Here is a 13049-nt window from a genome sequence, read left to right as displayed (position 1 = left end):
TTAATTACCTGCAAAGGTTTTGTTTCATAAAACTCCACCGTAGACAGAGCTACTTTCTGACAAGAAATTCTGTGGCACAAGGTGTGTAAGTGAGGAGGAACCCAAAAAGCTACAGACTGCGGTAAAACCTGAAAGAAGGGTTTAAAATCAGCCTCTAGTTCCACCTAGGGGTTGCTCGAGTGGCACAGAGGCGAAGATGTGTGCTCTTTAGTATCAATGCAATGCACAGAAGGATTCTGCACTTCTTGTCAGACGGAGGGTGTCTGTTGCAAGACCCAGAAACATCCATAGACTCTAAATTACAACACCGACCCAAGATTGTGCATCAGTAGATGTTTAATTTACTATTGAGTGTATATATTTAGGAAGTATGAAATGGTTAGTCATTGTTTTAAATATAAAAAATAAATAAATTAAATGAGCAGTCCTGAAAAACAACTCTTATCTGCAATGAGAGGAATCTGAGTTATAATCATTATCAAATTGATAGGAAAGATATTCAATATACTACAGAAATATACCCAGATTTAACCCATTCTGACCGGGCACCCATTTTGGTGTTAGCATCATGTTATGCTTTACCTATTGAAAAATAGCAGATCTACAAGCTCATATCGCGCCACCGAGTGGCGCGCTACGAGCTTGTAGGTCTGCTATTTTAGAAAAATCGAAGAACGACTGACATTTTTAGAATCTGATCTCAGGTCAGAATGGGTTAATCAGACCAGTGTGTGTCCAGTGGAAACCTGGTATGAATCTGATCTCAGGTCAGAATGGGTTAAACACATTCTAGCTCACTTAAGCCGTCTTCATCATAGCTGTGGCACATAATTTATTGGCAAAGATTTCACCCACTGTTATTGTAGAAAACAATTTACAGTAAAAGTTACAGTATATATTTGTGTGCTTTAGTCAGTGTGCTGTCAGTTTATATTTTTTTAGAAAAGTAGTCTGAAACCAAAGAAATACAGTACACTCAATCTTATATGCTTACAAATGGCTTAGGGCAGTGTTATTTGTGGTGAAGTATCAGTTAGGCTTTCTGGTGATTTGCAGTCGATCAAGCTTCTTAATAGGTCATATAATAATAATAATAATGAATTGCATTTCTATAGTGCTTTTCCAAGTGCTCAAAGCGCTTTACAATGGTTCATTCATTCATACATTGGGAGGTGAAGCGGCGAACAGTCGACGCCAGCGTCCTCACTTATATGAGATGTCGTCATTGCGTGTTCTTCTTTTCTTTGCTCCCACTTCCAAAGAAGGCACCGGCCAGAGCCACAAGGCCTAGGCCCAACACTGTGGCTGCACCTGCTGCCACAAGAACCTCCCCTGCCTTTTGCACCTGCAGAGGAACATGGCACACACTCATTCAAAAATACAGTGAGACAGTCCATTTTTACCTCAAGGTTGCAGGGAACCCAGGTCTATAGAGCGTTGCAGAGTGCAACACTTATTTTTCTACTTTCTAATAATTTCATCTGCCCAAAACATTGTGTTTATTATCATGATTTGTCACAACAAGAGTTGGATTTGTCCGAGGCTTACCCCCAGCAGAGCAGTCACAGCACCCGGCAGAACCACCGTGTCCGGGCAGTTTGGACACAACAAACCCGCCCCCCCCCCCCCCCCCCCCCCCAACCTTCTATTACAAGAAGCATGCGTGGATGGAATATTCGGTTTTAAAGGATGCAGTCTTTTGTTTCAGCTGCGCGATTGGCAGAGTGTTGCACATTATTTTGTATGTTTGGTACAGTAACGTGGTCTAGTGGAGCAGCTTGCTGTGGTCTTTATTCTAGTAGTCCCTTCTTTATCACTTTGTCAATGATTAAGAGTAAGACGCGCAGCAGTTGGACTGTGTGCTGACGTCAGTTAAAAATGAAACCCTGTAGTGCTGTGTGTGTGTGTGCACATCACTACAGGGTTTCATTAGTACAGCAGGTAGTTCATTAGTACAGCACGTAGTACAGCAGCACACTGTGTGCTGCTGTACTACCTAAATAACACTTTTTTTAGGGGTTAGGGCATTGTAAAAACACGCTTTGCGTGCGCGCAGGAGTCGTTCGCCATGCATCGCACCCCCTGGCGTCAAGTTCAAGCTACGCCCATGCTTAAATGTCTTTAAATAAATATCTTTTGCGTGTTCTTCTTTTCTTTGCTCCCACTTCCAAAGAAGGTGCCGGCCAGAGCCCCAAGGCCTAGGCCCAACACTGTGGCTGCACCTGCTGCCATGAAAACCTGATCTGCCTCTTCCACCTGCAGAGGTACATGGCACACACTCATTCAAAAATACAGTGAGACAGCCTGGTGTAGCTCGGCCGTAATGGTAGACCGCAGCCATGGTTGGACGCTCTCAGGACAACCCTCTGTAGATTTGTCTATATGGGGGGGGGGGGGGGGCAATAAAACGCAATGAGCTATAGCTCATTGCTAAAATACAAAACATTTGTATTGTGTCCACATGAAGGCAGGCTAGCACTGCAGGCACTCATTCTCCAGAGTTCACTGAGAAAACCTTAGGGAAAGAAACTGAATATCCACCTACCTGGCGAGACTCTGACTTGCCATAGCGCAGCTCGGTGGCAAAGTGCTCACAATTTCCCCTGAAGACACAGTAGGGAATCTCCTGGCCCACCAATTCACGGGCCTCTTTGACAATGACAGCCGCTGCGCGAGGCTTATACTCCGAGTCACGGCCATTGTTAATTTGCCACTCATTCGTCCCAGCCACATCCCAAAGCTTCTCTCTCTTAACCACAGCCTTTTCATAGAAGACCGACATCACACTGTTTACGCTGGAACCTGGATCCTCAGCTAAATGTGGAAGAGGGGGGTTAAGAAAAATAGAATGGTAGAATGTATGACAAAGTTGCATTTTGTAACATGTTTCATAACAAAGACTTTTAATGGATGTTCCCATGTCCTTTTCTTGCACAATAAATGCAAAACAAGACTCACTGGGGGGTGCCAAGTGGACAATATACCCATCGCCAATGTACATTGCCCAGTGTTGATAATTTCCACGGAATATTTCAATCAGGTCTCCAAGCTCTGGTTTCTCATCATACTATGGAAGATTTGGAAGACAAGTTGGATTGAGAAACACGATTGCATGTTTGGCAACAAAACAGTAGAGTTGGCTAAAAATAAATGGACTCTGGGTTACGACAAATACACAGGAAAGATTGTAGGCTACAAGTTACAAAAAATGTGAAAAACTCAAAACCCCTACAAAATAAAGCCACAAGGTTAAATTACTATCATTTAACACCACTGCAAATTAGTAGATTAAGAATGACAAATTTACAAACCAGTGTTGGGGCCATGGCTTTCTTTTCTTCTTTGAGACTTGTATGATGTTTTTCAATATAGATTATTTGTGATCTTCAGCTCTGATCCTTCATCAGTTTTCACTTTGCATGAGTCTCAGCACCTGTGATAATATTTGAACATATTATTGTGAACCAAGAGCATATTTGACAATGTTCTAACAAAAGCCTATAGCCTATTTATTAGACGGCTTGGTTGAATGGTTGATTCAATATATGTTTATTGGTAGTAGTTTTCAACAATGTAGTACAGTTTGAACATACCATTTTTTTCTCCTCCCTCCCTCACCCCATCCCTCCCCCCACAGTTATCGTCATCATTAAACAATATAGAAAATGTAATGGTTGATTCTGATTGATATTTCTGCTGAGCTCTATAACAGTCAGAGTCAGACCCCTGCCTATGCTATGCCTAATCAAAGCTTTGATTAGGCAGCAGTCATTATTCAGAAATACCATTCAGAATCAAGCATTCAACCATCTGGTCCATAGTTCTAATGCCTTTGCATTAGAGCATCTAATGCAAAGCGTTATATACGGTATAAGCGCATAACATCCAAGCAGCGCAGCAGGTGCTCTGGGGGAGCCGCAGTTGCACGAGCCGCAGTTACACCGATTATGCTACCAAGCGAGTGGGCACCACCTCAAAGTTCAAACTTAGCCTAGCCTAGTACTACCTAGTAAGAGATGTTTCACTTTTTAAAAAACTGTCATTTTATTGTCTACCCAGGCTTATGTGGACAGTTTTTAAGTTACTTGATTCAGTAATTAGATAGTCTACCGGTAATTGTTTTAACTGATAGTTTAATCGAAAATACCCCACCTTTTTCGTTGACTGATACTGCCCTCCTTATACCTATGTGAGGGGGTCGTGGTTTTTCATTTACAGTTTTCAAAACTTTTCATTCATTTTTAATAATTATTTAAAAAAAGAAAAAATCTAAAATAATTATTAAAAATAAATTAAAACAGTAAATGAACAATCACAGCCCCCTCACGTATTGGAAGGACAATATCAGTCACCAGAAAAAAGGTTGGATGTTTTCGATGAATCTATCATGGTTATGGAGTTTGAATAGCAGCTAAAATGAATATCAAATATCTAAATACTGAATTAGGTAACTTAAAAACTGTCTGGGGTGTTCACATAAGGTTTTTTTTATTGTGAAATATCCCTTTACATTGCGCTGTTTGAACTTTGGATGTTATGCAAAGAACATATCTTCCACAATCTTAACAGAGGATTTAGATTATCGTAGTTGTCAGAATCGATAAATACATCTACGAGAGTCTAAATTTTAGGCTACCAAAGAAAGAGTTCGCACTTCGCAGCTTTTGAAAATTGTGGGTGCCAACAGTACACGCGTCTCGATACTTTCTGCCTGTTTTCATCCATGTCAACACATTACTTCAGACAGTTTCAACTGCATAACGGCTAATACTATATTTATGTTGATCGATTCTGACACATGAGAATAAAAGTCGACAGTAAAAGTCAGACAGTCAGTCGACTGACTCCATATAATATATGATACAGTAGAGTAGTGACCAAGTGCTGTACTGCGGCTACGCATCACGACATTTTCGACGCTATAATCTAATGATCGTTGTTGGTTACGGATGGAAATGTGTATAATGTTCATATTCTTACCCGTTACCCGTACCGTTCTTATTTGATACTGATGGTGCGACCTTGTCAGACGGCTCCATATGCTAGCACTGGCAGATATCAAACAACAAACATCAGCTGATGATGAGCTCAAACGACACTAGACTGAGTGTTTTGCAAGTTGCAGATCTGGTCTAGAGCGGACACGGAAACGGCCTGTACTCTCGCATGTATGAGTTTGTGAAAATTAACGGATACAGTAGGCGGTCTTTACAAATCACACCGGATCAGAGCACTGAGCAGTAAATAGTGGCAAACGAACAAGCCGTGCCGAGCGGTGGGCGTTCCTGAATCCCGATACACCAAAGAAAATAGTTCCCGGCATTCACTGGCACCAACTCAATGGTATTTGACCCATGTATTTGACTGACTTTCTTTCTTGTGAAAACGATCTCCGAGGTCTCCGAGGCTATGACTTTTGAACCGGCTAAACGTTTTCCGATACACATTCTGTTCTTGCAGTTCTTGCAGTCTGTGTGTTCTTACTTCTTGCAGACTGTTCTTGCAGTCTGTGACTGTGGTACTTTTGTGTGGTACATAGAATTTGATCTATTGAAGATTCTGACCTTCAAATGTACATCATTTTTGTTTTGATTGTATTGCTGTATTGTTGTATTGTTCTTTCTGCTTTGGCAATGTAAACGTATGTTTTCTCATGCCAATAAAGCCCTTTGAATTGAATTGAATTGACTGTGTGTGCAGCTTCCCCCCCCCTCTTTATTTCTACACTGTACACGTTCTCAATTTCTTCTACACCGTGTATATGATTATTTCTTTTTTGCATTGCATAGAATACTTCTACGTGCTTTGTCTGGTTTGTACTGGCCTGTATTTTCCTTGAACTGTACCCATTCTACAAACTGTTAATAACATTTTCAATCAATCAATCAATTATTTGCCAAAAGTTCAATTCAAGGCCAGCAGGTGACGCAAGTGACCCGAACAGTCCGTTCCTCGTCCGCCCGTGCTTTATTCCTTCTACACGTCGTCGAAGAAGACCCTACTTCCGTCTTTGGAGCGCCCATTTCATATGTTGTTGAGACAATTTAATGAAAAATACCACATTTAGTGCCCCCGATTGAACCTTTAAAATCCATCAAGCAACATTTTAAGTTTTAATGTGACGCATTAATGTTGAAAGAGCAAGCGATGTCTGTCGTTTTGGATGGAAATCCCCTGAAAGCGATGCAGACCTCACACACTCACACGCCGCAAAATGCCTTAAGGTGAGTACTAGCAGTTACGTTTAAGTCCATAAATACATTTATTATTATTATTATTATTATTATTATTATTATTATTATTATTATTAGTAGTAGTAGTAGTAGTAGTAATAATATAAGTATCTGATCTGTTAATATGAAAAGTGATCTTTCTCTGACAATATCTTATCCTATTCCTACTACTCCATCCATGTATCCTATTTCTGGTCATTATTTCAGCTAACGGGGTCAGTCATATGTTCCCTCTCTCGGCCATACATTCCCTTTAGCACTTATGAATTATTTTCCATTGGTGCGTCCTTATTGTCAAGAGTTATCTGATAGTCCAATAAACAGGCTGTAAACATAAGTCATGGAATCACAAGAACTATTTTAATGATTGCCCCGGGATACTTATCCCAAAATGAATGGTCCATGTGATTATGCATATGAACAGCAAAGACGTAGATGAAAGCAAATACGACCTGTTACATCACGAATCAGATTGTTCGATCATATCAGTCCGTAGCCCCTCTCGGGACCCCCTGGGTCAGCTCATTCTATCGTGGCGAAGTCTTAAAAATGTCAGAAACTTTACTACCATTGGGTTCTGACTCGCGGGGCTAATCAGTCCGTTGGTCGGGGTGCCCTGCAAGCAGGCCAGAGGGGTCGTCTGTCCTGGAGAGCTCTGACGTGTCTTTTCTTTTCCAGACACTATATAGAAAACTTTCTCTCTCTACCTTGCTTGAGCAAAGCTAGGGTGCACACTATAAGTAATGGTAACTGCTTAAAAGGTCTACTTTATCCCATCACCATCCAAGTTACTATAGGCTGTATGTTCTCAGCCCTATTCCCTCAGCAGCTATGACACCCCCTGCCCCCCATCTAAAATAGGCCGTTTTCCCCCCTCATTAACCCTTTCCATCCCAAATTAGACCATATAATATTCCTCAGCACTATTTTCCCTCGGCATTAGAGACAGCCCTATATTCACCGAAGGAATGCTGTCCATGTTGACTCAATAAAGAGCAAGACAAGTGCCCATGAACCCTCGCCAAGTGCCTGCAGTTAGTGCAGTGAGCACCTCAGCACTGATAGGGTGGGATTGGGATAAGGTAGTACGTTTTGAAAGAAGTCAGTAATTTTTATTTTCCACATGGAACTTGTCATCAACATTGTATGTATGCAAAAGGCCATGGGAAACCTCGGCAGCACAACATATGACGCCTAAAAGCATGAGGGAACATTGAGGGAACATATACTGTATGTTCCCTCAATAGCGCTGACGAAAGATGAAATTGAGTAAACAATTGAGAATGCTCCCCTCCCAATGACTCCATGTTGCCAAATTCACTTACCCTTTCTTTCACTTTAGTGCCCAGGAACTGTCCCAGGAAATCAAATCATTCATCACTGGTGTGGACCCGGCTCATGGCCGAAAGCTGAGCGTTCGGGAGCATGCTCGCTGTGCTGTACGCTTGCTGCGCTCTGTTCCACCCTGCCGAGGGGCAGTGCTGGAGCACCTGAGGGGAGTCTACGATGAGCACGTCTCCTCGTTCTTACACAACCTGGAGATGGAAGGCGATACAAGCACTGGAGGCACCTCCAACCTGGAGGACATCATACAGGTATGGAGGAATCTGGAGGTTACTAAAGCGTGAATTTAGTTTGTGTCCGAGCATAGGCATGGCTGAGGCATGGTAACACCCGGTCCCCGCCTGCCTGTGATTGGTCTACTGACACTGCCCGTCTTGACTGTCCTCCGAGACGCGAGGTTACTCTGAGATTGAGAAATAAATAATAGGCTACAAGAGAATGACAGCTTGACACGCGCAACAGAATGCAGCCTTGTAACTCACTTGTACGTTTTATTTTTGTAAAAGAGGCAAACTAATATTGTTTATGCCGTTTGCTTTGATTGAATAATTGATTCAACACATATGTTGTACTACGATTTGATTTGGGTGTTCTAAATAAAGTGTTGGTGTTGATTATCGTGTAATTATAGTAAACTACTAATACTATTACACTAAAAAGGATAAAGATGAAGGGAAAATAGACCTTTTTATAGTAGGCTACAATAATGTTTCAAGTTTACACATACAAACAAATTACACAATAATCAACACAAACACTTCATTTTAGAACACACCCAAATCAAATCATATTATTGTGTGCATGTTCAATCAATTATTCCATCAAAGCAAACGGCATAAACAATATTAGTTTGCCTCTTCTACAAAAATAAAAAGTACGAGTTAGCGTTCTCTTGTATCATACCATACTACTTGTATTATTTATTTCCCACCACGGAGAAACCTAGCATCAGACTATCCAGCATAGCCACCTCAAGTCAAGACGGGCAGTGTCGGTAGGCCAATCACAGGCAGGCGGGGCGTTACCATGCCTATGCTCGGACACAAACGGAATTCACGCGTTACTAAAGTACCAGTAACCATCGTTCTTTCGGCAAATGAGCAAAATTATAGACGAACCATTTCGTGAAAAATAACCCATTTTTACACCAGGCTCCAGTACTATAAAGTCACTATAATAATACATACAATTCCAGACAAACGTTTGGACACAGTTACACATTCAAGTAAGGCACGGTTATGGTAAATATTATTTACTGTATATTAAGCCTAATTTGTCTTTTGGCTGATACTGAATGTACATTTTATTCTGCTGACATTTATATTCACCTGATGTGAGTTAAAGTTATTTCTCTCTCTAGGAGATCCATGGCGTTTTGTCGGAGTTCATCCGTCTCAACCCCCGGGCCTGGGCCCCACTGGTGTCTGCCTGGGCTGTGGATCTACTGGGACAGCTGAGCAGCAAGCATGCCGGCCGCAGGGCTGCCCCCCACTCCTCCAGTCTGAATGAGCTGCTCCAGCTCTGGATGTCCTGTGCTGCCACCCGCTCTCTGATGGAGGCTTACTCCCAGTGCTTGGCTGCCATGTTGGCGTGGTGTCCCGATGCCTGCGTGGATGCCCTGCTGGACACCTCTGTCCAGCACTCGCCTCACTTCGACTGGGTGGTGGCTCACATTGGCTCAGCCTTCCCGGGCACCATCATCAGCAGAGTGCTGGCCTGTGGCCTCAAGGATTTCTGTTCTCATGGCTCCAAGGATCAAGGAGACCAAGGACGAGGAGATAAAGGCAGCAGGGTGCCAAAGATCGGCTCAGTGGTAGGAATCCTGGGTCACCTGGCAGCTCATCATTCAGACAGTATCCAGAAGGAGCTGCTCAGGATGTTCCAGGAGAGCCTAAACCCTTCTGGCCCTCTGTCTCCTTCTTCATCCTCCTCTTCGTGGGAGAGCTCCCCTCAGCTTCGACGAGCTGCAGTGCCCTTTCTACTCCAGCTGGCTGCGTTGTCTCCCAACCTGTTGGGCGCTGTGTCCGCAGAGTTGGTTGAGCTCCTCAGACCCCCTGTCCTGCTACAACTGCATGCATTGCTTCAGGGTCTCCCCCGGGAGGAGCTGGATAACATGCTTGGGTTGGCCGTCCACCTGATCAGCCAGAGTCCATCGGGAGGAGCCCGGGTCCTCCGTTTCTTGGCAGACACTGCCACGCCTGCATCGGTCATCATGTCTGGACCCACTCACTCCCCACACGAAGGTGTCCGTGAGGCCTGTGACCGCCTGCTGCAGATGCTGCTTCTACACCTCCATAAGCTGGTCTATAACCGTTCTGATGGAGGGGAAGGTAGGGGTAGCCCCCATCATTCTGCTTCCTCCCAAGCCCAGAGGGTCATCCCTTTTCTGGACGAGCTACAAACCCATGTGGGTGAGCTCTGCGCTGAGACGCTGCGACTGGAAAGGAAGCGCCACCTATGGCTGCACCAGCTGCTGTGCCTGCTGTCTGTGTACGGAGGTCCTAGTGTGGCCACTGAAGCCCTCTGTCAACTGCTCACCCTAGCCCGTAACCCAGAGGAACTGGCCCTGGCCTGGCAGCTGCACACTCCACTCTCCGCCTGCCTGCCAGGCCTCATCCCTGCTGCTGTGACTCGCTGTGTGGCGCAAATTCACACTCACACCTTGGGTCCACGACAGCTGCGACAGCTGTTGCTCAACTTGGCCGCAGCTATTCAGAGTCAGGATGAGGAGAGGCGAGGAGCAGCAGGTGCCCAGTCTTCCATGGCCATCCAGTTGGGTTCAGCAGTCTCTGGGCATCTCCACGACTTCTGCTTGCTTCTCCTCCATGGCGACCCGGCTGTATCCCATGCCACAATTCGCCTCTTGTCCTCCAGCCCCCTCCCTCGCACCGCTTCGCCAGCACGCCTTCTCTTGCTCTCCCGTGCCGCTGTCACCTACTTCTTCCTGGCACTGCGAAGGAGAGGGGAAGCGGGGAGAGACGGAGGGCAGGCGGGAGAGGCGGTGAGCTGTTCAGTCCTGCTCCTGTCCCGGCTGGCAGCCTATTCTCCTCTCACACTCAAGTCAGTGCTTCAGCAGCTGGTGGAGGGAGCCCTGCACAAAGGCAACTCTAACCTATTTGGAGGGCAGATGGCAGACATGGCTGGTGATCCCCCAGTTTCTCCATCCCTGTCCCCTGACCTGGGAGCCTCCCTGCTAGACATCAACTGTCGGTTTGGCAATACGGTCAACTTTTCTGGAAGCGTGTGGTCTGTCTTCCATGCTGGGGTGATTGGCAAGGGTCTGAAGGTCCGCAGTGCTAAACAAACCCCTGACCCAGCTCTGGTTATCCAGGTGAGTCATGTTGTTGTATGGCTTTAGTTTAATTGGATGAAAGTTGTAATCTTATTTTCCTCTTATGCTTGGATAATACACAATAACCAATGTTACCATCATTTGTTTCTATTTATTGTTGTATTCGATGAGTCTCTCTAATACCAAAACAATTGTTTATCTGTCACTAGAATGTTCAGACCCTGCTGGCTGTGACTGTCCAGTGCTGCAGTTCTTCCGGTCTTAACGGCAGCATCAACGGTTCTCGACATACCCCACCTGACCCCGACGAGACGTTGCCAATCAATGCAGAGGCAGCCAAGGTCATCGCAGTAACCTTGGTGGAAAACATCTGTCCAGATGTGGCCAATAGTGAATTGTCATGGCCACCGGAAGAGCATGCCCGTACCACGGTGGAACGGGATATCCATATCCGTCGCTGCTTTGAAGCCCACCCTGTCATCTTTGCCCTGCTCCATGTGGTAGCCGCTGGCCGCCCGGCTCTCTGCTACTGCTCAGCTGTACTCCGGGGACTCTTGGCCACGCTGCTGGCCCACTGGGAGGCCTCCCGGGAAGCTTCGGCCACAGACTCCCCATGGCATCTCCAGGCCTCCTGCCTCCTCGTGTCCTGCATGGGAGAGGGTCAGCTCCTGCCTCCTGTGCTGGGGAATGTACACGAGGCTTTTCCCTACCTCACACCCTTTGAGGTCAGGCTCCTCCTGCTGGCTGTGTGGGAGTATGTCAGGGGAAATGGACCCATGCCCCAGAAGTTTGTTTTCAGCTCGGAGAAGGGTCTGTTCTGTAGAGATTTTTCACGGGATGGGGATGTGGCAAGATATGTGTCTCCCATTCATAGTGTCCTGCATAAAAACATTGATCGACTGGGACACCTCTGCTGGCGGTTCCAACTCTGAGAGAGAGAGAGAGAGAGAGAGAGAGAGAGAGAGAGAGGGAGGGCTGGGAGAAAACTGAAGAGGATCGAAAAAATAATTAGCTGAAGCTTAAACTAAACACTAGGTCATACTGCAGCAGGGCATATTGACATGGTGGACATTTTGGTCTTACTTCATAACTGGGTACAGTGGGTAGGTAGGAAACAAGTATGACGTTTGCACAAAATCGCCGCCATGTGAAATATGGTCAGGGAGAGGAGAGTACCTTGCAAAGTTGATGTCACAAGTTCCAGTTCCAAGTATAACTCTGTGTGTCTGTCTATGTGTGGGAGTGTACATTTTGTACCATATTGTTAGACATTCTTTTCAAATGTAACAGAAGACAAAAATGAATGACACTCTAATGCTGTGTATACACTAGCAGCAACAAAAGCTACAAAAGTGTTGCTCAAGCCACAATGCACAAATGAAAAGTAAACCAAAGTTGTCCTTTAAACAGCACAGGGGGAACTGGTTAATGACGAGAATGTTTTTCTTCCATTCACACAGCAGAGAATGAATTGTGGTGAGAGAAGTTGAGTGGGAAATGGTGGAACAAAAACATGATTGATTGATGCTTCAATCAATGGAATGCTGAATTTTATTTTATTTTTGGTAGCATGTTAACCTGTCACACAGCACCATGTGTGTTGTGTCAGGGGTACGTTTTGTACCCGGCTTCCATTGAAAATGGCTTGTATCCTGTTGCTTTGTCACTGCTACTGTAAACTCTGCATTAAGTACCACATGTAATATCTAGGATTCTAGGTCAAGAAATGGAACTCTTAATTTGGTTACTGATGATCACTACTATTCTTAGATTTACACCAAGTTCTTGTTATTGGCCCAGGTATCATTCAAAACATGCCTTGTCAAAAAAATTAAAATGTTTTGTTCAATACTGTCATTACTGTGTCATGTCAGGTTTAGGCGAATACATAACGCACAAGTGTTTTGTCACTTCATATTACAAATTGTATCCAGATTCCAGAATTGTTATGATTCCTATCAACTAATTCACATACATTTATTCTCCCTCCTACTGCACTGGGGCTGTATGTTACTCAATACTCCTTGTTTTAAATCATCCAGTGCAGTGTAGGCCTACTTGATTCTGATTGAATCAGAGCTACAGCCTCCAGCTACAAGCTGACGTGTCCGAGCCTCAGAGGATAAAGATGTACAGCAACGAGATAACCAATCTTTCCCCTGATTATACACCTACCAGAA

General features: G+C 44.6%; 2 protein-coding genes across 5 annotated transcripts; one reads left to right on the top strand and one right to left on the bottom strand.

The window, feature by feature from the left end:
* Nucleotides 1–318: 318 nt before the first annotated feature.
* Nucleotides 319–5124, bottom strand: LOC308322718 (phospholipase A and acyltransferase 3-like). Of its 4 annotated transcripts, XM_080774124.1 has the most exons (7): nucleotides 4981–5124; nucleotides 3312–3433; nucleotides 2959–3067; nucleotides 2546–2814; nucleotides 2136–2256; nucleotides 1196–1347; nucleotides 319–1137 (listed from the first exon to the last, which is right to left on the bottom strand). In XM_080774124.1, exons 2-6 carry the CDS (start codon nucleotides 3324–3326, stop codon nucleotides 1223–1225), a joined length of 639 nt encoding a protein of 212 aa, XP_080630250.1. In that variant the 5' UTR covers nucleotides 3327–3433; nucleotides 4981–5124; the 3' UTR covers nucleotides 319–1137; nucleotides 1196–1222. The 4 variants fall into 4 exon arrangements, with proteins under 4 accessions (XP_080630250.1, XP_080630249.1, XP_080630251.1 ...); XM_080774123.1 differs by having other exon boundaries at nucleotides 319–1347; nucleotides 4981–5123; XM_080774125.1 differs by having other exon boundaries at nucleotides 319–1347; nucleotides 4988–5093.
* Nucleotides 5125–6000: 876 nt separating this feature from the next.
* ints5 (integrator complex subunit 5) lies at nucleotides 6001–12290 on the top strand. The gene is made up of 4 exons (XM_080774664.1): nucleotides 6001–6224; nucleotides 7576–7828; nucleotides 8938–10908; nucleotides 11079–12290. Exons 1-4 carry the CDS (start codon nucleotides 6130–6132, stop codon nucleotides 11799–11801), a joined length of 3042 nt encoding a protein of 1013 aa, XP_080630790.1. The 5' UTR covers nucleotides 6001–6129; the 3' UTR covers nucleotides 11802–12290.
* Nucleotides 12291–13049: the final 759 nt, after the last annotated feature.

This window comes from Protomyctophum bolini, assembly GCF_963924005.1.
Source record: "Protomyctophum bolini genome assembly, chromosome: 10".
Taxonomy (NCBI): Eukaryota; Metazoa; Chordata; class Actinopteri; order Myctophiformes; family Myctophidae; genus Protomyctophum; species Protomyctophum bolini.
This window is presented reverse-complemented; position numbering and strand designations above follow the sequence as displayed.